General features: G+C 33.9%; 3 protein-coding genes across 3 annotated transcripts; 1 reads left to right on the forward strand and 2 right to left on the reverse strand.

Annotated features, from left to right (window-relative positions):
• Window positions 1–954: 954 nt before the first annotated feature.
• On the reverse strand, window positions 955–7633 carry LOC134235720 (uncharacterized). The gene is made up of 10 exons (XM_062717869.1): window positions 7471–7633; window positions 7118–7280; window positions 6101–6985; window positions 5783–5969; window positions 4835–4940; window positions 4507–4644; window positions 4323–4421; window positions 2690–2781; window positions 1324–1527; window positions 955–1008 (listed from the first exon to the last, which is right to left on the reverse strand). The coding sequence occupies exons 1-10, from the start codon at window positions 7631–7633 to the stop codon at window positions 955–957; spliced, it is 2091 nt and encodes a 696-aa protein (XP_062573853.1).
• Window positions 7634–13006: 5373 nt separating this feature from the next.
• On the forward strand, window positions 13007–16997 carry LOC134235721 (uncharacterized). The gene is made up of 10 exons (XM_062717870.1): window positions 13007–13178; window positions 13350–13512; window positions 13698–14582; window positions 14737–14923; window positions 15023–15128; window positions 15215–15352; window positions 15933–16031; window positions 16123–16214; window positions 16365–16497; window positions 16895–16997. Exons 1-10 carry the CDS (start codon window positions 13016–13018, stop codon window positions 16918–16920), a joined length of 1992 nt encoding a protein of 663 aa, XP_062573854.1. The 5' UTR covers window positions 13007–13015; the 3' UTR covers window positions 16921–16997.
• Window positions 16998–19436: 2439 nt separating this feature from the next.
• Window positions 19437–24806, reverse strand: LOC134235722 (glycoprotein 3-alpha-L-fucosyltransferase A-like). The gene is made up of 2 exons (XM_062717871.1): window positions 23826–24806; window positions 19437–19761 (listed from the first exon to the last, which is right to left on the reverse strand). The coding sequence occupies exons 1-2, from the start codon at window positions 24719–24721 to the stop codon at window positions 19437–19439; spliced, it is 1221 nt and encodes a 406-aa protein (XP_062573855.1). The 5' UTR covers window positions 24722–24806.
• Between the last annotated feature and the right edge of the window lie 231 nt (window positions 24807–25037).

Consider the following 25037-nt stretch of genomic DNA (forward strand, 5'->3'; position numbering starts at 1 on the left):
CTACTTTTATAAAAGGTGAAAAATTTTATTTTTGGAAAAAATCAAAATTGAAACAATTTACAAAATTTTGAAAATGAAATTTTACCAATTCATATATATAAAGATTTTTATATTATGTGTGACATTTTGCAAGTCAATGTTCGAAACATTTTTGTTTGCCAAAAGGCGCGATTGCTATGTAGAAGTATAACATATTAATATTACAATTAGTCAAGAAATGGCTAAACAAATTTTTACGCACTGAAATGAATTTTTGAATATTTTAGGAATTAATTACTGGTTAAGTTATCCTTCTTTTTTAAGGGAAATTGGACCTTGATTTTAAAACAAATCAAAGACTAAAGGATATTTTTAGAAGTGACTGAAGTGAACTCCATTGTATTCCAAGATTAAAAAAAGTATCAAAATAAAAGTTTCAAATAATGATTTCAATTAAACAAATTAGTGCCCTATTTGATTCAATCTATGATATTTTTCTGTGTAAGATTTTAAATAAATGTTAATAATGAGTCAAAACTATGCATACCGTATGTGGAAATTTTAGCGAGACGCAAATTTAGCGATTTGTCCTAAAAAAAATGGTAATTTATTTTTAGCGAGATGTTATTTTAGCGATTTTAAAAATGAATATTTAAGTAGCTTTTACAAATAAAACGCAATTAATTTTTAGCTATATTCAATTTTAGCGATCTCGGCACCCTCGCTAATAATGCCAAAATTAAATCCTCGCTAAAAATTCTACTTATACGGTATAAATTCTGATAAAGTTGATCCACAGACTTCAACATCAAGCACGAACTGCACAATAGGTATACCATTACAGGGTAATGCCAATAGAAAGACAAATTAAAAGTCAAGTGATCACTTCATGCCTAATCTCAGGTCCGCAACAACCGAAGCAAATACATTTAAATTTTTCTTGAAACATTGCTTTTGTCCAATCTTCTCAATGATTTAAAGCTTCTCAAATTTCATGTCACCCTTAATGCAACCAGAAGCTTTTGGGACCTAGAAAAGAAAATGGAAAACATTTATCCTAATTGTAAATATATTTGTGAAATATGCATGTCATGTTTTTCATCATAATTCTTTTGGTTTTCGCAGTCATTCTCTTATTTAATTGAATAAATAAATGTATACTGCATTTCTAGTCAAGAAACCGTTTATATATCAAAAAGAATTCCTTGATTTTGGTATGTCTCCTAGCCAAATTCTTCTGTCATTGTTTTTATGGATTAAATTTCATTTAAAATTAAGATTTTTTTTTTCAAAAACTTTTTTTTACACTTATCACGTTTTTTGTTATGATTTTTGGAAACAAACAGAGCTGCTATGTTGCTTTGGAATACCAGTACTACAAGCTGTTTGGAAATGTTCCTTACTCGAGCTCTGACCTGCTGCGTGTGTGCCGTGGAGATCGTCGTTCTCTGTGTGAATAGAGTCCGAGTCATTATCAACCCCCTCCACTTCAGTCAACCAGTAGGTGTGGATGATTCCTTTAAACGCATTAAGAAGGTCTTGGTCATTCTGTGAAAGTAAAAAATGGGTTTTCTTGATGTATTTGGAAACAACTGCTTTGTATAACACCAGAATAAACAAAACCTCATAAAATTTATTCCTTTGATTTTACTAATGTAAAAGATGTAGATAATGAACGGTAATCGATCTAAAATATCTATAAACAACAGAGGGCCTCTAACAGAGACCCCTTGAAATTCCAGAGCTGGTTTATCAGGTGCCTTGGAGGAGTAAGCATGTTTACCGGTCACACCCGCCGTGAGCCCCATGTATTGATCTGTAGAGGGATCTTTCCGTAGTATAAAAAGGCTTTACAATATATTAATTGGCATTCAGACAGAAGCTACACAATGATAGATTATATTTCCTTACAATGTCATTAAAGCGGCTATTACATTTACCAAATGGCGACTTTAAACGAGGTTATGAAATTCTGTAACATCAACTTATCAGGGAGTTGCATGCCTCGCTTTAATAATCGATCGTGCACAGGAGCAATCTCTTGGGTAGCGAATACATAAGACATAGTTTAGAGACATAAACACCATAAGAAAGTGATACTGCAATTATATTTATTTACTATATAGAATAGAAAAGTTGACGATAGAAAGGCTGGATTCAACTCGTTTAACTAAAAGAGCAAGTTTCATGTTTTTATGCAATGGTGTCCCTTATCTTCATCGCAATGGTAAGAATAAAATGTATTTGACATATCCAAAATCATCAATTTAAATTGGCCTTAAGTTGTCACCGTCGTACGATCGACCAACTTATAAGAGCTTTATTTCTAAAGAAGTGAGAAGAAAGTAAACCTGGACATTATTTATCAATTAAACAAAGGGACGGGCTATCAGATTTAACCGTTTTCCTGTAAAAATTTTAATGTAAAAGAAGTGAGGTAGGAAAGAATCCTTTCTTATTGTATACAAGTTCATTTACAGTAAAACACAGATTTCAACATATCACGACAAATAATAAACATGCAAAGAGGTCAAAAATTAATTAAGGAATGAAGCTTATTATGCATCCAGATCGATAGATCCAGGGCGTATATTGTTTTTGTCCTGTCTGAAATTGTAAACATTATTCAAATACTTGATATTCGATAAAAAAAATCTAAATTCAGGGAATAAAATCACTTAGTGCAGTAGATATTACGGAAAACACTTGCCTGTAGAACGTCATCTTTCCTTTCTGGCATGGTGAAACCGCCAATTGATTTCAGTAAGTCATGAGTAGACTCGCTCAAATGAATCTTGTTTGCTGTATAATTAAAACATTGTATTTTATTTTAAAATACTTTGTAATTACAATAATTACAATAGGAAGACTCAAAGTACTGACTGATAGAGTCTAGATGAAGGATATAGAGATAACGAACAGTATTCGATATCAAAGTCCATTAAACAATACAAAATAGGAGCAGAGCAAAAACACGGACCTTCAAAACATCAGAGGTGGGATCAGGTAACATGGAGGAGTGAGCACCCGTCGTGTGCTCCTTGTCATGATCGGGAAATATCGAAAAAATCCGTCGTCAATTCAGTTATAAATAATGGACTAACAATTAAGAATGAAACACGTCAGTCAGCATTTGACTCAATGATAAATTATATTTGCTGATAAGGTCATTGTATCGACCATGGAACTTACAAAATGATGACTTTCAATGAGACTGCTAACATTCTTGTTTCATGAAGGTGTTTGTCAACAATATACCTCGTTTAAGAAATTGTTCATACGTAGAGCATGCTCTTGCTTATCAAATCAACCGAGATATATAAACTCCGTATGCAGGTGATAAAGGCATATTGCTGCATAAGTAAAGGAAGTTGAAGACAGAAAAGTTAAAGTTATCACGTTAATCATACAGCTTGGTTGTAAGATTCAATTAACGGTTTTTTCAAGTAAAATATCCAAAGACGAAATAGATGTGTCAGACTCTGTGGGTATCTTTTATCTTAAGCTCACCAGGATATATCGAATCGACATAGGAATGGAAATTATAATAAATAGTTAATTGACAATACGTCATTGATATATCTAAATGTCCAGTTGAAGGCTGCAGCAAGTGTTTTCTTCTTTTCACGCATAAGATTTTGCACAAATTCTGCTTCAAATGAATGCAAAAATAGGTCTGCTAATAACGGAGCGCAATTGGTACCCATGGGAATTCCAATGGATTGTTGGAAGACCTGGTCTCCAAAAACCACATAGATACTAGTATTTAAATCATGCAGAAACTCAAGCATCTTCTTTATGTCAACTTCAGAGGAATTGTGTATACAATCAGAATGTGTTTTAACAAAATAATTTTGCAAATATCAAATGACCAGGTAAGTAGATTTAAGAGTTCCATTTTTATTGAAAAAGCAGCTGTCAACGATATCAAAAAGCCTGGTCTCTAATTTATCGTGGGGAATGGTTGTGTATAAAGTTGAAAAGTTTTTAAGCTGTTGATTAGGTAAAATCTTGTGATTTCAAATTGTCCTAAAGTTCTTTGGAATTTTGGAGTATCCACATCTGATTCATACTGTTTTTTTAATATATTGTTGCAAAGTACTCTTAAAGTTTTTTCCTTCAATACTGACAATATCTTAGTGAGGAGTAAAGAAAAAAGCTTGGTTGAACATTTACTGGAATTCGCAATGTATCTTTGTTTGTAAGGATTCTTATGAAGTGTTGGAATCCAATATATATTTGGTAGTTCAAATTCATTTCGGTTCTTCGGGTTATTAAAAATATTCACACAGATATATGAATTTGAAGGAATTTTTCTTTGGAAAGGGAACTAAATATATTACCTTTTCCAAGGGATTCCATTTTGGAGGCCACACTCACTGTTTCTCCAAATAGACAATACCTCGGCATCTTGTTCCCTACTACACCAGCCACCACGGAACCTTAATTTACAGATAAATGTACAACTATTACAACTATCGATATTTAAAAAGAACATGAAATTACAAATGTGACACCTGAATGTACCTGAATGACAGCCGATACGCAGACTGAATTTGATGCCTGGAAGATGGGGTATTTCTAAGTGGCGAATTTTTCTAAGAAGGTCAAAAGCCATCTTGGCAATCTCAGATGCATGCCGTATTCCGTTTTTTCTAGGTACACCTGTATATGTACAATTAAATATCATATCAGTAATGTTAATGAGCATGTCTATGATATGTAATTTAAAATATTATTACAAGAAATATTACACCCTACACAGAAAGCATATGGAACACATTGTCGCAATATTTTTTCGGACTTGTGAATATTAGCTCAAAAGAAATATAACTTGTAAATTGCTTTGGTTTACCGGATACGACCATGTATGCATCTCCTATAGTCTCCACCTTGTACACATCATACATTTCTATTCTCTCGTCGAAACAAGTGTACAGACTGTTCAACATGTCAACAACCTGTTAAAGATTCATGTTCATTAAAGCTTGATAAACCGTTTTCTTCAAAATACAAACTACATGTATAATGTAATTAGTTACTTAATTTACGCAAAGATTCATGTTTAAGTCAGTCTCCATTCTTTATGGAGCCGAGGCCGCAGAGGGACGACGACCCAATGCTTATAAAGAATGGAGGCACAATAATATTGAACTTATTAGAATAAGTTGTTTGTCTTACATTGATCAAAACTGGGAAAAAACACGTGTCGTAAGTATTCGAATAAGAAGGCATCTTTTTAACGTCGAAAATATACTTTCAACCCCTTATTTTTTCACAGGATCAGTAGAAAACAAACCGAAAACTTGACCTCTTGTGAATAAGTGTAATTTGGAGAGATATATTTAAAGAAAAAAAACTAGAAAATAATGCAAAGATGAATCAAAGTGTAAAGAAGGCAGGACTGTATGATATATGTAATTCAATAACAAAATCAAAAGTATAGGACATGTATATGCAGGAGGAAACCTGGAGTAGGGAAAGAGACAAGCCATCGATAGAGAATTACTTGGTGAATGGAGAAAAAGAGATGGACATTTCAAAATACCTGGAACCTAGTTATACTTGGTATTTTACGACGATAGCAAAATCTCATTTAGAGATTAACAGCTAGAATATCTAGCGCACAGAAAGTAAGGTAGGAACTCAATTTGTTTAACCCTGGACAATGCAACAAACGTACAAATTGACTTTTACCACAAAGTGATACAAAGACAGTTTTAAAATTTTAAAATGAAAATTTAAAATAAATGTAGCGTTCAAACAAAAGAGTCCATTACAAGACGTCAGTTAATTTCCTAACCTGCAAGGGAGAGCTCGAGGAAGAAATTTTGGTGAATCCAACAATATCACTGAAGAAGATGGTGGCTTGGTCATAGTGCTCGGCGTCCACTTGCTCGTTACACTTGAGACGTTCTGCCACAGATTTAGGCAGCATCTGGTATAGGAGTGTGTCGGTTCTCTTCTTTTCCTTGTTCAATGCTTTTGTTCTGAAGAATCACAATCAGAATGACCAAACATTAATCATGAAGTTATTCAATTGATACAGAAGAATGTAATACATGTATCATCTAACTATAGTAGTTATTCCTGAATGGGATTTGATTAAAAAAAATTGTACCTATTAGCAATGGATATGGAGTACTTCTGAATCTCCGATGTTAAGTAATAAACACCAGTAATCACCAAAGGACACACGATGAAAACAGCGCCAAAGATACAAGCAATCGTTATGATGGTGTACATGTCTTCTGTGCTTCTTAAAGTCAGCATGTCATCAATCTTACCAGCTAAGGCCTTCTGTGTATCTCGAACAATATCTTGATATAATGTCATATTGTCAAACCATTCATTTGCTTTAGTTAGTGATCCAACTAGACGAAAACTCTTGTTTGACCGAATCTGAAGTCTCATCGATCGAACAGGAGCTAAAATCAAATCATTATTTAAAAGTTGATTCTCATAAATGCTGTAAGCTAGCTCAGAATATCGCCGACACGACATAAATGTTATGTTTGCAATATCTTGTGCCTCTAAAAACAGCAAATAATCTTCCTTGCTCCTAAATCCACCAAAGGCAAAATACGTAACACCCATACCTCGTTCTCGACCAATATATTCGCTTGCAACGATGATTTCTTGATAGGCTACCAAAGTTTTCCAAATGGAGCCTGATCTTGCTTCAGAAACAGCATCATATAGCCAAGTGATGAATATATCAATTACATCGGTGTAGAAAAGTATCTCCTCTTTACTTGTTCGGTTGTACAGATCCAGCTGATATCGATGACGGTTTAGGAACAGCAGAAATTTGTCCTTTGATTGGAATTCTTGCCTGTCGTTTTTCTTACTGACAGGCCAGTAAGATAAGTTTTCCAGAGCCATGTCAGTATCTGGGTACCTCTTTAGGAGAAACTCTTTTGTATCCGGACCAATCGCACTAATGTAGAGGGCGCTCATGTCTCGTTCTCTTTGCAGGTATCTCATCAATTGACCAAGTTCTATTCTGTAAAAGATTATACATATATTGATCCTAAACCTCAAAAAGAGAAGATTCTGAGTTTTTTTAAAGATTGAAATCATAATCATTGTAAAGTTTTTAGAATGCCTGTTAAAACTGAAATACAGTAGCACTTACGAGAAAAACAGAACGTCTCTTGTTTCTTTTGCTTCCATGAAGTTTTGTATTGTAGAGACAAAAACATTTCCCGTCATGCCTACCAGTACCGCCATTGGTAGTAGAGCAACGGAGAGCATTTTAAGCAATTGCCTCCGCTTTCCACCTTCCGTAATGGGGTTACCTTTCAAACAAGTTTAAAAAATTAATCCAAAAACAATTGTCAGTGATCATTTCAAGCATTTAGTTTAGCTAAGAAGAACACTATTTTAAATATGAGTATTTTAATGTACATTATGAATAAATGAAAGAAATAGTGGACTTTTTAACACTTGTTTCGTTGGAGTTTTTTTGAATCCACCACTTATTCATACCTCGACAGACGTAATCACAGCTCTCAGAAGTCTGGTTCAAATTCAGCATTTCCATGATAGCCATATTTAGTTCAGACTTAGTCATGGAACCAGTTGAACTATTTATGGAATGTTTAGGTTTTGAGGGCTCAATTCGGTTGTTCTTTTTCTTGAATAAACCCATGTTCTCTGAACCTTGTTTGCTTCCCTGTCTCTTACTATGTTAAAGTTTTTAAAAAAATATCAAATTTACAGATGAGTTCAGTCACATTAAGTGGTCAGAACTTCTTAAAAAATATTTTTGTATATATCAATAATAATTTATACACAATTATGTATACAAAGAAAACAAATACATAGTTAAATATAGCTTATTTTGCCCTTGTTAAATTGTTCCTGTTCATCTTTTACGTTTGACATTGTCCAACAATTTCATTTTCTTTGTAAAATAAAGAACACTGTCTTGGTGCATTCAAGGAAAACAACTTTTATTCATGTACCTAATATCTAAATACTTACATTTTCTAGCACGTCAACCTTTCTCGAAACCATTTAAAGAAATGCCACAGAACATTTGTGCCGTTTTACGTTGCTATGGCACCGTACAATGTATTTACATCTTTATACCCAGTACAATGTAGCATTTTCTTGACTCATAATAACCTACTTTTTTCAAAAAAAAATTCTTACCGGACTAATATACATAGTTATTAATTAAATCAGACACATGCATGATGACATTTGGTCGAATTTTTATTTATTGGCTAGTGCAAATTGATATTTCAGAATAGTTGCGGTAATCCTGTAGAAGTATAAGTAAAATCCTGAAATATAACCCCTACCCTGGGTTTCAACCTGGCCTTAAGTCTATTACAAATCAATCTGGGTCAGGGAGCGTATGATGGTTAACATTAGGGGAATAAGCGCGTGATTTTAACCATGGTTAAATTTATTCGCTAATTATAAGTTGGACATGGGGTACAAATAGACATAAATATTCTTATTATAAAATGGTATAGAAAAGTGTACAATGGAACAAACATGTAAGGAAATATATAATAGCTTTTTTTTATTTTTCAGTTAGTGCTGAATAGGAATTCGTTAAGTTACAAGACAGTACGGTTGTTAGAAACCTTTTTTAAGTTAAGCATTGAAACTGGTTTGTTGTCTTGGAGATACAGGTGAGGTTATGATAATATCTTTTTGGTGTCGTGACTGGAGACGACGTTCCATGAGAAGTTTTTTTCCCCTTTTTATATTACCATATATTATGTTAGATATATCATTTAAATACCAGGTATAACAATGTCTGAAATTGCAATGGGGAACAGGGATGAGACCCTGCCCTTTTTTTTGGTGTTGTTTGAATTTAAGCCGTGAAAAGAAGTGATAAAAGAAGAAATTTAATGTAGTGGATTCCTGATTCTGGTTCTATCCTCTCAAAAACTTTTATATTTTTGGCAAAAATTCGTTTTCTAGTCTCCAGAAATTGAACTGAAAAGATTTCTAATATTTAAGAAAATGGAATACAAAACTTTTTTGTGCTTTTGTAATTCTTTGCTCTTCTCAGACCTTGGCTGTTTTTATGCGCCCGAATTTATTCGGGGCGTACATTGTCTGTCTGTTTGTCTGTATGTTGTCAACTTTAACCTTCGCCATAACTTTTAAACAGTGAGAGATAAAGACTTCATATGTGGTATGCATACTCTACTAATTAAGCACTTTCAACTGACACCAAGGTCAATGACCTTGTGACCTTGACTGTAACCTGTATGCTAAAAATAGCTTTTTCAACTTTCGCCATAACTTTTGAACCATAGGAGATAGAGACTTTATATTTGGTATGCATACTCCACTAATGAATGCTTTCAAATGACACCAAGGACAATGATCGTGTGACCTTGACTGTGACCTATTTGCTAAAAATTGCATTTTAGAATTTTGTTGCAGCCGGGCGCATAGTGTTTCACAAACACATCTTGTTGTCAAATGCATCTTATTGTAAATTTATTTTGTGGGTTTAAAACAATGCATTCAAGCTGCATTATCTGTTTGAATTTCAGACATACGTTGATAACTTTAATTTCTGATTTTTTAAAATACATGTAATTGTTAAAGTATTCTTACACGCTGTCATTTTCACTCATTTTTGAAAACAAAGGGTGACCTTTGAGTACTAAGCTTTTTTTACTGACAAATATTTCTTTAAAACTGTGTAAACTATCCCCAAAATGATGCATATCAATTTTGCTATGTGTCTAAAAGTCAATCAAACATCATCAGTGATAATTTATTGAATTTTCGCAAACAGTACATTGGCTATTGTAAGTCCTTGTCACCAAGGACGGTTCTCATTTTTGATTCCCATTATATCATATTTGTTCAATGAGATCCATCTGCTCATGTGTTTATAAAACACACATTAGTTGCTGTAAATTTTTGGGATTCTTAACGAATTTGCAGCAGCTTTAAAGAGGCGTTTAATATCACTTTAATTTACTGATTTTTTACCATTCATTTTTAACGCAGTGCCTCGAATAGCCCTTGATTTCCGGCTTCTCACAACTATGTGATGAAAAGAGGTCACATAAATTGTAATCAATTCATAAAACATTCAATCATGAGAGAAAGTCAAGCTAAATGTCTTGTTATTTCTATGTTGTATGTCATAGAACCCAGGACATTATTTATTGCCCTTATAGATTGGAAGCATTGAGAAATTTGGGATTAGCTAAAATCAAAGAAAAATACCACATGTATCTTTTTAAGTGTAGGATATTTATATATAAATTTTCGATTCTGACGCTATGTATGTTCTATTTTTACGTAATATTTTACTATCAATGTTAATGTGTCAATCAAACGCGTCGAGAAATAAGTTTCAATAACTTCGAGAAGAAAATAATATTTTATTAGATATGGAATCTAAAATACAGAAAATTTTAGAAAATATTAACATCAGCTCTGTGATTATGCACCTTTAAGGTATATTTGTTGGTCAGACAAGAGCTTCAGGGACTTTTTTCCTGAAAACTGTTCTTGAAGTGAAGAAATTTGAAAATGGGGAAATGACTTTTATGCGTTAAAAAACGCGCAACTTGGTGGCCTTATTCAAATTATTTATTTATGCTATAACCTTGTTAATAGGGGGCACATCCCCTTGACAACCAGCTTAATCATCTGTATACATGAAATCCATGCATTTCTAGTCCTCGGGATTCATGGAAATTCCAGATTTAATAAATGTACCTTTAACTTCAAACACCCTCATTTAAATTCATGATTTCGTAAGTTCTATTTTCGATGCAATGACCTTGCATATCATTGAGGCATATGCTGGCCGACGTTGTTGGGCAATTATTTACACACTGAATTGACGACGGATTTTCCCGTTATTTCCCGATCATGGCAAGGAGCAAACGTGGGTGTTACCGGTCGGCAGGCCCACTCTTCCATGGCACCTGATCCCACCTCTGATGTTTTGGAGGACCTTGTTTGCTCTACTCCTTTTTTGTATTGTTTAAGGACTTTTGAATACTGTTTGTTATCTCATTATATTTAATTGCTCGAAAAAACAATATTCATATATTTGGAGGAAATTGTTGTTCAAGCTCGTTTTGACCACATATGTCAAAAAAAATCATTAGTTACGTGGACATATCCTTTTTTCACCAATTACCAATTGCATTGCCAACGTACAATACTTGCTGAACATGTTGTTATACCCCTCGCTTGAAAAGTGGGAGGGTACATAGTAATCGGTATGTCCGTCCGTCTGTCTGTTACGCTTTGGGGTACATGTACCCATCTCTTATCCGCAACTCTTCTTATACCCCTGAGTAAAATTTAATGATATTTTCACAGAATCTTTATTACATATTGCCATTGAGCACCTCCTATTTTACTTTTTGATCCGACACATATTTTTGGTTTCTTGGCCACAACAAAACATGGACTTTGCCATCATAACCATATGGGAGGCGGGGGGTATCATTTAGTTAGTTCATTTTTCACAGTACCTCTAGTTCATTATAAAGTTTTGGTTTATTCAGAATTCAACGGGTCAAAATTCAATATACTGGTGTTCTTTGCATTATTACATACCGTCTTCGTGGTGCAGTGGTTAGAGTGTTAATCTAACTGCGGGACATGATAATCTTTTCTTCGTGTGAGGCCGTTAAACCAATGTCCCCTTTTACAAAAGGTGCCGACCAAAAAAAAACACTCTCACTGCTCAGTGACCCTGGGCACATGAGAACATAAAGAAAAACATCAAATAATTTCTGTCAACGGTTGAAACAATTTTGACGGAGAAAATATAAAAAAAGAAGTTATTAAGGTCAGACGACACGTTCCTAAATTATATATTTTGTATCTCCTGGTATTTTACGAAAAAATAATTATTTGTTATTTTCTTCTGATTTCTACATTCTTTTCAAAATGTCTTTGAATATAAGTACACCAAAAATTGTGGTATTGGCCATTCAGAAGATTACTTTTAAGGGTTATATAAGAAATATGACCCTGTGGTATCTTGTCCAAATGCCCAGTAAGGTACCCTAATTTTTGTGAGGAAACTTGTTTAAGTGCCTAGACTTCAATGACATATTCTTAGGAAAAATCATATATTTTTGAGGAACGTGTCGTCTGCTCTTAATCTCAAAATCTTTCTTTATAATACATATTACTGTCAGCAGGACAAACAAGGTTGTATAAAAGTATCAAAAGTGGGAAAAATGTGCCATGGGGTGTTAGTATCCTCTTTCGACATCCGGGGAAAGTCGTAGTAAGTTCATTGTGTTAATATCGAAATTGTCTGGGAAAAAATTGTTTCTATGTTTCTGTGGCGCAGGTGTCTTCAAACATAACATGTTTGTAAGAAAAATTCAAGTAATTTCAAGCATGGATTCTAATTAACACTCTAAGATGGTGTTAATGAAGACGTGGGGATAAAATGGAATTTCTAAAAATCACATCTGTCATTTTCATGTCGTCAGTAATTAGCTGGTAACGAATACGCATTTGACATCTCTCGAGATGAATGCACACTACATCATTTGAAATCTTCCATCATTCGACATGTATTAGGAATACTTTAATTAATAACAAGTATTAACTTAATAAATTATTGCAAAAACGTCAGTTTTTTTCAAAATAGAAATTCGGTGTGATGTAGTAATATATCATAATATCATACAGAATAACACCATGAACTTTTTTCAAGCAAAAGGAAATCGATATTTTGAGGAGAAAATGATTTGATTATCACTTTTAAAATTGATCTGAGCCCACGTGAAGAAACGTAGTATGTTACTATGGTTACCGGCATTTGAGCAACATTTTCCTGAGTATTAACTTTAAACAATTTTGAAAAAGAACTTTCAACAGAAAGGTAAGGTTTTAAGATTTAGTATAACTCCTTAAACAATACAAGAGAAATCCTAAAATTATATTTTCTCAATATTTTAGCATGTCGTTACTTGAAATGAACTCTGGAATGATTTATTTTTTTTTACCTTTATATCAGAAACATTGAGAAAACCTAAGGTCAGATTTTCTGGACATCATGGGGTTGTTCAAGAAAAAGAACAATCAGGTTCAACCATCAAAGTCCTGCCATTCTTTGAACAGTTCGGCCGGATCCATGACTCAGTCTCAACTGAATTTGGCGATTATGGACATGCTCAACTTATCTCAGACTACAAATAGCTGTGATCATGTCTGTCGGGGTAAAAGTTAATTTATTTTTCAAATCTTAAATCAACTTGAAAAGTAAAAGACAGAAAAACAATTTTGACAAATAGTTATAATAATTCTAAATACACGTACCAAATATCATGCTCAGTAACTTTTATGAGTAAATATTAAATGCGCACTCATGATGATTTTATTTTAAAAAGGAAATCCAATCACTGAATCTGGAAAGCGGAAACAGTTGTTGAAAATGCTGTCTGTAGTGCTTCTTCCTATGGCAATACTAGTAGGCATGACGGGTAATGTCTTCGTATCAACCATAAGAAACTTCATAGAAGCCAAGGACACAAGAGACGCCCTCTTCTTCTCGTGAGGAAAAGAAATTTTATTATCAATAACAACTAACTAATAAGTAACAATAAATTTAAGAAGAGAATCATAATAATATTGTAATCATTTTTTTTTCCATCAAAATCTTTGCTGGACAAGGCTTTATAAAAGAAAATATTAATGAAATTGTGTTTAATATTTATATTTAAATGAGGGTCTTTCAGGATTGAACTTGGTCAAATGATGAGATACCTACAACGAGAACGAGACATGAGCGCCCTCTACATAAGCGCCATTGGCCCAGATACAAAGGAAGTTCTCCTTAGAAGGTACCCGGATACTGACATGGCTCTAGAAAACTTATCTTTCTGGCCTGTCAGTAAGAAAAACGACAGGCAAGAATTCCAATCAAAGGACAAATTTCTGTTGTTTCTAAACCGTCACCGATATCAGCTGGATCTGTACAACCGAACAGTTAAGGAGGAGATGCTATTCTACACTGATGTAATTGATATTTTCATCACTTGGTTATATGATGCTGTTTCTGAGGCAAGATCAGGCTCCATTTGGAAAACTTTGGTAGCCTATCAAGAAATCATCGTTGCTAGCGAATACATTGGGCGAGAACGAGGCATGGGTGTAACGTATTTCGCTTTCGGTGGGTTTAGAAGCAAGGAAGATTACTTGCTGTTTTTGGAGGCTCAAGACATTGCAAATATAACATTTATGTCGTGTCGGAGATATTCTGAGCTAGCTTACAGCATTTATGAGAATCAACTTTTAAGCAATGATTTGATTTTAGCTCCTGTACGATCTATGAGGCTTCAGATTCGGTCAAACAAGAGTTATCAAAGCCAGGGTTCACTAGAAAAGGCAAATGCATGGTTTGACAATATGACTGTATATCAGGATATTGTTCGAGAAACACAAAAGGCTCTAGCAACAAAGATAAACGAAATGTTGACGGTGAGAAGCACGGAAGACATGTACACCATTATAACGATTGCTTGTATCTTTGGGGCTGTTTTCATCGTTTGTCCTTTGGTGATTGTAGGTGTATACTTTCTGACTTCGGAGATTCAGAAATACTCCATTTCCATTGCAAATAGGTATGAATATTATTGATATAGCCTACTAAGCTTGCTTCCTAAGCACCACTGGTGCAGACACAAAATAGCTCCTCAAAAATACAACGAAAACTATTGCTTATTTCTAAAATAAATGTTGAGAATAATGTTGAATCTGAATTGAATTCTGTTTAAGAACAAAAGCATTGAACAAGGAAAAGAAGAGAACCGACACACTCCTCTACCAGATGCTGCCTAAATCTGTGGCGGAACGTCTCAAGTGTAACGAGCAAGTGGACGCTGAGCACTACGACCAAGCCACCATCTTCTTCAGTGATATTGTTGGATTCACCAAAATTTCTTCCTCAAGCTCTCCCTTGCAGGTAAGGAAAATGTAGTTTAACCAAATTCATTGTACTGGTAAAAGAGTTTCTGTTTAGAAAAGAGTTTTTCGTTTAATAATTTAAGTGTTTAATTTACAGGTTGTTGACATGTTAAACAGTCTATACACTTGTTTTGACGAAAGAATTGAAATGTACGATGTTTACAAAGTGGAAACTATAGGAGATGCCTATATGGTCGTGTCAGGTAGGAAAACCTTAAACATGTGTTTTGAATAACGTTTTAATTTTTTAGCATTCAAATATCGTTGACATATCAAAAATTTAAAATAGGTGTACCGAGAAAGAATGGGAAACAGCACGCATCAGAGATTGCAAAGATGGCCTTTGATCTTGTAAGAAAACTTCGCCATCTGGAAATACCCCATCTTCCGGGGATCAAATTTAGCCTGCGTATCGGTTGTCATTCTGGTAAGTTGCCAATATATCATCTTCTGTTTATCAAACGCCTGTGTAATAGCTGGTTGACATTCTGGTAAGTCGGTGATCTGGTTTTAGTCTGGCGCGTGCAGCTTTTCCTTGAAACGTTCTAAGACGAAAGGTTACGGTTGCGTCGTTTTTTGTTTTTTTTTTCAAAATACATTCATCCGCATTTACAAATTTATTTCATTTAACGGGATGCTCTCGGTTAAACCAAACTTTTTACATCCGACGCTGCATCTAGCCTAAAATCATTGATGGGTGCAGGACAGATTTACATGTATGTCTATGTCACTTTTTTCACAGTTAATAATATTCAAAACTTAAATGGTGCAATACATACACTTTGAAGGATCCTGTATACGGATGCTGACACTGATTACATTTGATGCTTAACTTCTGCAAAAAGAAAAAAAAATAGGAATAAAAAATACAAACAAAAACTCATTCTTCTTCCTGTGAATGTGATTTCTTCGACTTTCAATTATATTGACATTATGGTGTTTTGATTGTATCCGTTTTCCGTGTTTTGATAAGATGTAATAACTTCGTACGGTTTTGTTAAAAACAGGTGCTGTGGTGGCTGGTGTAGTAGGAAACAAGATGCCGAGGTATTGCCTCTTTGGTGAAACAGTGAGCGTTGCCTCCAAAATGGAATCCCTTGGAAAAGGTAAGAAATCAAATTCCTCCGTGTGGAAAGATTTTTCATTCAAACTTTGAGATGATCCTTTATCAGAAAATTATTTTCCTGGATTTCACAGCAAACAAAGTTCACCTAAGCGAGACGACCTATGACCTCTTGACCTCCATCGGCGGATTTACAATGCAGGAAAGGAAGGATAACACTGCAAAGGTTTGACGCGTTATGAAACATAAACAATAATGTGGCTTCGTAAAGTAAGTAAAATTCCTCATTCGTAAATGTCACTGCCTCCTTTTCCTTGTATACAATTACAAACGATGCAAAAAGAGTAGATTTTATTTTTTTTTTTCGGATTTGTAGAATGATCTCGACCTCCAGAACGCATTTAAGGGAATCGTCCGCACATACTGGTTAATGGAGGTGGAAGGCGTGGACACGGACTCTGAATCTGTTCACACCGAAAACGACGACGTGCCTCACGAAAGACACGCAGGTCAGACCATACTGTAGTCCTTGGATAGATAGCTGGCAGTACACTTTAATGTATATTTAATCTTTATTATCTTTTCATTGATCAATCATCTTGTAGCAAAACACCATTCCAACCTACATCTGATTTAATATCTCCCACTAAATTCAGTACACATTAAAGAAGAGTTCTTCTAACGATCATTTTCTAAAGGAGACATGCTATTGACAACTAATTTGATAATACACGGATATGTTCTTTTCCTGTTTTATTCAACTTTTGACAGAGTTATTAAGATTTTTTTCTTTTTTTTCAAATACTAGTATATGTTTAATAACTGCACAACAAAATATATTAGCCATACTTTTTTTCCACACAAAATAAGTGCAATCTTTATCTGTATTACCGTTATATTTTACAGGTTCAAAGAGCTTCTGGCTGCATTAGAGGACTGAACTGATTTAACATATACGTACAAGTATATATTCCTGAAGGTTATGAAAACTGGACGAACTACTGTTATTGACATAATATAGAATATATTGATATAAGTCAATATGTATTATGTAGATGTTGTTGAAAACATGTAATCATTATACATGTATCTCTTTTGCCAAAAAAATTATGCTTTCAGTGAAATTTAGAATTATATTGAATTCTTTTTTTCAATTATTGAAAAGTCTAAATTCACGGGGTTGGGGTTGGGAGGTTGTTGTTAAAGTAATTAATGCACAATTTTTTTTTTAAATTAATGTAAACCTTCTTCTTTATTGAGTCATCATTCCATCGAATTACATTTTTTCTAATTCCGCAGGTAAAAAATTATGCAGATCTCTTACATTTCAGTTTTACTTGTACTTTTGAAGTACACTGGGACTAAATTTCGCAGAAAATTGTGACGGCATATTTGATGTACTTTATTAATACCAATCGAATAAAAAGTTTTAAAGCTTGTAATTTTCCTCAATGTTTATTTGAAATAATTGACCAATTAAGGCACCATTCCTTGTCAAATTATTTCCATAGGCATTATGATCAGGATCTCATTTCAGGCAGTCGATTTTTTGAAAAATAGAAGGTAGGGGAAGTCAATATATAAACATGGCTGTTTTTTCTGAAATAAAAAGCTGTTCGTGCGGTAAGATCACATGTTGTCCCAAAAATAAGAAATAAGATTTCTTCAAGATTTTTACAAAGAATATCCAAAAGTGGAAGTGGGCGATGGTTGTGAACACTATTTATATACTACTTGTAACTCCTAAAATGACTCATTTTGTATTTGAGACTTTCCTTTCGAAAGGACCTTTCGGCAAGGTGGCGTCTCTTAAAAATCTCCAAGTTGTCTATATAGTCTCTAACACAGTTTTCTTCAATTTTTGAATCTAATTAAAACATTGAATTATGGCAGAAATGCAATTAAAACAAGAGGCCCAGGGGCCACATCGCTCACCTGAGCAATTGGCTAGAAAAAAGCATATATCAGATCAGAACTGAAAGTTTTGCTGAGGGCGGGGGGGGGGGGATGGGGGAGGGGGCTTGAATTTTAACCCCCCAGGGGGTCATGATTTGAACAAACTAGAATCTACAATATCTGAGGATGATTCCCTATAAATATCACTAAGCATGGCTTTGAAGTACTTGAAAAGAAGATTTTAAAAGGTTTCCCCATATATTCCTATTTAAAACTTTAATCGGCCATTTGGCCCTACCCAAGGGGGTCAAGATTTGAAGAAACTTGAATCTACACTACCTGGGGATGATTCCACAAGAGTTTCATCTTTCCTGTCTCAATGGTTCTTGAGAAGAAGATTTTTCCTATATATTCCTATGTAAAACTTTGATTGGCCATTTTGGCCCCACCCTACCCCCAGGGGTCATGATTTGAAACTTGAATCTACACTACCTGAGGATGATTCCATATGAGTTTCATATTTCCTGGCCAAGTGGTTCTTGAGAAGAAAATATTTAAAGATTTTTCCTATATATTCCTTTGTAAATCTTTGATCGGCCATTTTGGCACCACCCTACCCCCGGGGGACATGCTTTGAACAAACTTGAATCTACACTACCTGAAGATGATTCCAAATGAGTTTCATCTTTCCTGGCCCAGTGTTTCTGGAGAAGAAGATTTATAAAGATTTTTCCTATATATTCCTATGTAAAACTTTGATCGGCCATTTTGGTCCCACCCTACCCCCGGGGGTCATGATTTGAACAAACTTGAATGTACACTACCTGAGGATGATTCCACATGAGTTTCATCTTTCCTGGCCCAGTGGTTCTTGAGAAGAAGATTTTTTTAAAAATGCCATTAATTTTTCTCAATTCATAATTATCTCCCTTGGAAAAGGGCGTGGCCCTTCATTTGAACAAACTTGAATCCCCTTTACCCAAGGATACTTTGTAGCAAGTTTGGTTGAAATTGGCCCAGTGGTTCTTGAGAAGAAGATGAAAATGTGAAAAGTTTACGACAACGACGACAACGACAGACAACGGACATTTTGATCAGAAAAGCTCACCTGAGCCTTTGGCTCAGGTGAGCTAAAAATTGTGTTAATTATCATGTTGTAAATTTTGAATTTATTAGGGGGAGGTAAATGCAAAATTTACAACATGATAAAGTAACAAATATCATGTAGTAAATTTTGCATTCACCTCCCCCTAGTAAATTCAAAATTTACAACATGATAAAATGTTCAGTTTGCCTTTAAACAAGTACATAAAGCCCTGTTGATCAATTAATTCAAAGACAGAGTAAATTTTCATAAGGGGGTCGTAAATAACGCTCATAGCAAAGGGAGCTTACACTTTTCTCTTGGTACCCAAAATCTCTTACCTCTATTTATTTTCAGATATTTTGGCCATTAAAGTATCATGATTTACAAACAACGGATAACTATGATTAAAAGATAACGGTTTAATTTACGTAAAATGTCTATATAAACCAACTAGATTCGATATGGTCACCTTCGCCATCTTTGATCACCTCGTATACAAATTTCCGGTTTTTTCCACCAAGATGAAAGATCTCGTACGACGAAATTTGGTTTATTAATATCATTTATCATTGCACATAATCTACACCAGAATTTAGTGTCTATGAACTCCCCTGTTCCTTTCCACTTGAAATATTTATTATAAAGTTCGTCGTTTGCATCTAACGACTTGAGATAGTTCGCTAATTGTTGAGAAGATTCAAATTCTTCTACGTGCAAGTAAGAATTTGGTGGAGCGGATCTTTTGTAGTCGTCGGGGTGGGCTCCCATAACCACAGGAACCACGTCATTCCTGCAAAAGTAACAAAAATACTGATCATGAGCAAGAATACATTTAAAACAAAGTCAGAACAACGAGAGACAAGGTTAGGTGTAGTAAAGGAAAAGAAAACTGACTGGTGTAACGTAATGAAAAGTAGAAAATACGACTTTTGAACGTATTAAATACAGAACATACTCCTGATCTTGGATCTCTAATACACTAACTTTTTATTTTATGATTTAATAAATTAATCATTAATACTTTAACCCATTTACAGATTACTGTACCATGTCTAATATCCTTTATTTTTTTTAAGTGTACCCCTTTTGTACGAAAGACGAATAGGGCCACATAAATAAATATTTTTATCTCGTAATTACGAGATAATTTAATTATCTCGTTATTACGAGAAAAGATCTCGTTATTACGAGATAATCATCTCGTTAGTACGAGAAAAGATCTCGTAATTACGAGTTAATTATCTCGTAATAACGAGAAAAGATCTCGTTATTACGAGATAATTATCTCATTATTACGAGAAAAGATCTCGTAATTACGAGTTAAAGACGAATAAGGCCACATAAAAAAAATATTTTTATCTCGTTATTACGAGAAAAGACCTCGTAATAACGAGAAAAGATCTCGTTATTACGAGTTAATTATCTCGTTATTAGAGAGGTTGAGATCTTAAACTTGTACGCGTACGTGTACTTGTAGATATTTTGACGTACACGTACACGTTATTCTTAATTTTTCTGTTGAGATTTTTATGACGTGTAACATGTACGTGTACACCGCTATCGGTGTCTCTGTTTCAACTATGTAGAAAGTTTTTTGTCGTCAGTATGTAAACAAAACTTGCTGAAAATAAGTGCTCGTGAAAGTAAACATCCTATATAATGTATAACAATCACATTTTCACTTTTGAATTGGGGAATTTTTATTATTAAAGCTACACATTTTCACTTACGTGTAGATTCCATTCTACAAGTTTTACGAACGTGTAGCAATCTTGGCGTCACTAAAATCGATGACGTAATACACACAGAATTTAGGTTATTCCCCTCCTAGACGTACCCGTACACGTACACGTTTGAAATCTCAACCTCTCTATTACGAGAAAAGAATCTCGTAATAACGAGAAAAGATTAATTAACTCGTAATAAGGCCATTCCAAGTTTTTTCTTTGTTTAGCGTCCACCCATCTTTCAAAAACCTATCTACCTATTCGCAAAAAACATACAAGTAAAGAAAAAATAAAACACATACTTTATAGTAATAAGAATGACGTAATTCAAAAGATATGATTTCATTTATCTATTTTTAATAAAGAAAGTTATTTTCTTCAGCAAAATCAATGTATTAAATACTGAAACTAATACAATAAAAAAATTTTATACAAATGTTTAGAGAAATTGCCGGAAATGACGAAGTTTGACCTGAAAAAATAATTTTCGGACTCATGATTCTGTTTGTTTTTTCTGACATGGGGTGTCAAAAACCAAGGCGCACGCGGACACTAAACATAGAAAAAACTTGGAATGGCCTAACGAGATCTTTTCTCGTTATAACGATATAATTAACTCGTAATAACGAGATCTTTTCTCGTAATTAAGAGATCTTTTCTCGTTTTAACGAGATAATTAACTCGTAATTACGAGATAATTAACTCGTAATAACGAGATCTTTTCTCGTAATTACGAGATCTTTTCTCGTTATAACGAGGTATTTAACTCGTTATAACGAGAAAATTAACTCGTAATAACGAGATCTTTTCTCGTAATAACGAGATCATTAACTCGTAATAACGAGTTCTTTTCTCGTTATAACGAGATAATTAACTCGTAATAACGACATCTTTTCTCGTAATTACGAGATCTTTTCTCGTTATAACGAGATCTTTTCTCGTAATTACGAGATAAAAAAAATTTTTATGTGGCCCTATTCGTCTTTCGTACTTTTGCCACCAAAAAAAAAAAATTAGTGCGTGTAGAAACTTGTGGTACATGTATTACATTTCAGGAAGAAGTAAATCGATCTCATCAAAATGTAAATATGCAGTTTTTTACAGGTCTGGGAATAAAAGAAATGTAGACCTAAATTAATCGACTGGGAAAAATATATGATAACTTAAAAATAGTTATGTTTTGAATCACTGATGTCCCTGTATGTCAACTTATAACCAGGGTTAAACTTTCTCAAATGCAAATCAAATATGTTGGTATCCAAAGTAAAATCTTTTCACAAGTACAGTAAAACTCGTTTAGTACAAACACGGATATAGCGAAGTTTTTCTGGGTCTCCGGCAAAATTCTTAATAAATCTTTGTAAAATTTTACGGTTATAACGAATTCTGATATAACGAATTTACGGATATAGCGAACTGATTTTGAGTCCCGTTGTAGTTAAATATAATGAAATTTACATCTTTTATAACGAACTTTCCAAGATTATAAAAAATTTGATAAATTGAACTGACTTTATTTCCTTTTAGCATTTGTATATAAAATTCAATTTATAATAAATCCTTAGTTATCAAAGATATGTTTTGTAATATTTGCTTCCCTAACATATTTGGTAGTAATACCTGAAGAAAACATGCATATTGCGAATTCGCTATAATGGTTAATAATTCGAATGGTTAATAATACGAATTCGTTATACGGATATAACGAATTACGGATATAGCGAATTAAATTCATAGGTCCCCAGGACTTCACTATAACCGAGTTTTACTGTAATACAAATGTGAAATGTTTGTGAAAGCCCTAGCACCACCTGTTCAAAAGTTATGACTAACGTTAAAGATTTTTTAAAAGTAGGTCAAACTCCAAAGGGTCAAAGTCAAAGAAAGGTCTTGTCCCAAGGATTACATATTATGTGAAGTATGAAAAATCCAGCCCTAACCGTTCAGAAGTTATGACCATGGTTTAAATTGTATTAAAAGTACATGTATGGCACGCCAAATTCACAAAAATGAGCTAAACATATTTTCAAAATTGATAAACTAGGTTTATCAACTGTAAACTATAGTTTACAAACCGTGAACTATAGTTAACAGTTCGTTAACTATAGTTTTTAGCTGTAAAACTATATTTAACGGTTGTTAACTAAAGTTTACGAATGTTAATCTAAATTTATCTGTCTGTAATAAAACGTTAACAATAGATTTTGTTGAAAAACCCAGATTCACTTCTGTAAACTATAATTTACAATCGTGAACTATAGTTAAGAGTTGTTAATCATAGTTTCACAAATCGTGAAACTATATTTATCAGATCGTTAACTATAGTTTAGAGTTGTAAACAATAGTTTACAAATCGTGAAACTGTATTTATCAGATAATCTGTTTTGCAATCGCAAATGATTGATTTCAGCGCAGAGTATAGTTTACGGTTCTGAAACATAGATTATCGCGTAACATACGGTTACAGATGTAAAATATAGATTATTTAACGTTAACTATAGTTTACAGTCCGTAAACTATAGTTTACAACCGATAAACCTAGTTTATCAACTGTGAAACTATGTTTAGCTCATTTTTGTGAAATTGGCGTGCCATATACATGTAGGTCAACTCCAGGCAAAAGGTCCAAGTAAAAGTATCTAGAGGAGGGTCTTGTCATGCCAGGGGATTACACATGTATAAATGAAGTACGAAAGCCCACGCCCTAGCCGTTCAAAAGTTATGGCCAAGATTAAATGTTTTAAAGAATAGGTCAAACACTTGTGTCAAGGTCAAAATTATTGGTATCCAATGGATTTTGTCACAAGAATTACATACATGTATGTGAAGAATGAAATCCCTGGCACCAACTGTTTAAAAGCCATGGTCAAGGTTGAAGTTGGGTAAAATTTTGCAAAACAGCTGAGTCAGACTCCAAAGTCAAGGTCAAATTTGATGACACAAAAAGAAAGGTATTGTCACAAAAAATACATATGTCAAATATGAAAGCCACAGCCTCAATTAAACGTTAAGATCAAGGTTAAACAGACAGACGAACGGACAGGGCAAAATTATATACATGCGTACCCCCCGAATCATCGATTATTGGGGCATGAAAAGATATTTAATTAAAAGAGGATTTACTTACATAAGAGCATTCCGGAAAAATTTTTCTGTTATGTAGTCCCTGCAGTTGGAATTTTCAAAAGCTAGATAAAATTTATAATCATCTTTCAACATTTTAAAACAATCCAATTCCACAGATCTGTCGCACTGCTTAGTTCCACAAGCCCCGTATACGTCTACAGGAATATACTTTTGCAGCTCTGTGACATACCCCAATCTATTATTACTGGTGTCACAGTTAGACACAAACATTGCTGCTAGCTTTTTCTTCCCGGCTGCATAATTTTTCGGTGCTGTCTTATTCTTACTTTCTGTAGATGGTAACCATTTTTCGTAAGGTGCTACAATAGTTGAATCATGACGATATGTTACTGTCCAGTTAAATACATCACCCAACAAGAAATAATCAGGTGTAGCTAATGGACCCTCCAAAATATAAAGAATCCATATTTCATTTGGATCCCTCTGAAACATTGGTAATTCATTAAAACTTATCATGATATTGAAAAGTCTAGCGTCGGCTTTTCGCTTTTGATTCTCGTCTCTGTGAATTTCACAGTTTCTTACTGGACAGTTGTCCTGAATAAACTTTTCTTGTCCTCTTGGAACGTCAAAATCTCCACTTCCGCTTATCAATATAATCTTATTACGAGATAAATCCACTTCCGGTTTGTAATTTATTTGTTCATAAATCCTGTCTTTACCTGACGTGGTGTCCCACACTACTGTTAAGTTTGATAACACGTTCTCCTTTACTTGATCGGTATTTGCTGCACACTTGGAAATGTGCCTCACACAAGGTAACGTTTTCACAATTTCCTTCGGAGTGCACCGAAATATGGAAGCAAAATTAATTACACCAGTTACAACTACAAACACGATGACAACTAATAAAAAGTCTCGATAAAGTCGCTCCATCTTGGAAACCCAATGATCTTTCAATAAAACGTTGAAACCTTAGATAACACCGAGGGTCATTTCACCTGCACGTACTCAAACTTAAGATAACCTTTTATGAATCAACTTAGGAAATTAAGAGAGTAACTCATATAATCAGTCATAATACAGTGTACATCATAAATATTGTGATTTTAAACTATATCTCAAGTTCAAATAATAGTCCCATCCACTGTAACACTAACCTGAGCTACGTCGGTATGCTGCATTATTGACTAGTAGAGATAAGAACTGGTATATCCGTTTTCTGATTATAATATTATATAATAAAAATAAT

This window comes from Saccostrea cucullata, unplaced genomic scaffold (assembly GCF_032062105.1).
Source record: "Saccostrea cucullata isolate Sc308-1 unplaced genomic scaffold, CSIRO_AGI_Scuc_v1 ctg3632, whole genome shotgun sequence".
Taxonomy (NCBI): domain Eukaryota; kingdom Metazoa; phylum Mollusca; class Bivalvia; order Ostreida; family Ostreidae; genus Saccostrea; species Saccostrea cuccullata.

What these genes read in the sequence shown, in the direction of transcription:
- LOC134235721 (XM_062717870.1), top strand. Translation starts at nt 13,016, where the DNA reads ATGGGGTTGTTCAAGAAAAAGAACAATCAGGTTCAACCATCAAAGTCC. An exon ending in CTGTGATCATGTCTGTCGGG is followed by an intron (nt 13,179 to 13,349) that starts GTAAAAGTTAAT and finishes TATTTTAAAAAG; the next exon opens with GAAATCCAATCACTGAATCT. An exon ending in GCCTCACGAAAGACACGCAG is followed by an intron (nt 16,498 to 16,894) that starts GTCAGACCATAC and finishes TATATTTTACAG; the next exon opens with GTTCAAAGAGCTTCTGGCTG.
- LOC134235722 (XM_062717871.1), bottom strand. Translation starts at nt 24,721, where the DNA reads ATGGAGCGACTTTATCGAGACTTTTTATTAGTTGTCATCGTGTTTGTA. An exon ending in TTTTTCCGGAATGCTCTTAT is followed by an intron (nt 19,762 to 23,825) that starts GTAAGTAAATCC and finishes TTACTTTTGCAG; the next exon opens with GAATGACGTGGTTCCTGTGG.
- LOC134235720 (XM_062717869.1), bottom strand. Translation starts at nt 7,633, where the DNA reads ATGGGTTTATTCAAGAAAAAGAACAACCGAATTGAGCCCTCAAAACCT. An exon ending in GCGTATCGGCTGTCATTCAG is followed by an intron (nt 4,422 to 4,506) that starts GTACATTCAGGT and finishes CTGTAAATTAAG; the next exon opens with GTTCCGTGGTGGCTGGTGTA. An exon ending in CAAAGCAACATAGCAGCTCT is followed by an intron (nt 1,009 to 1,323) that starts GTTTGTTTCCAA and finishes TTTCTTTTCTAG; the next exon opens with GTCCCAAAAGCTTCTGGTTG.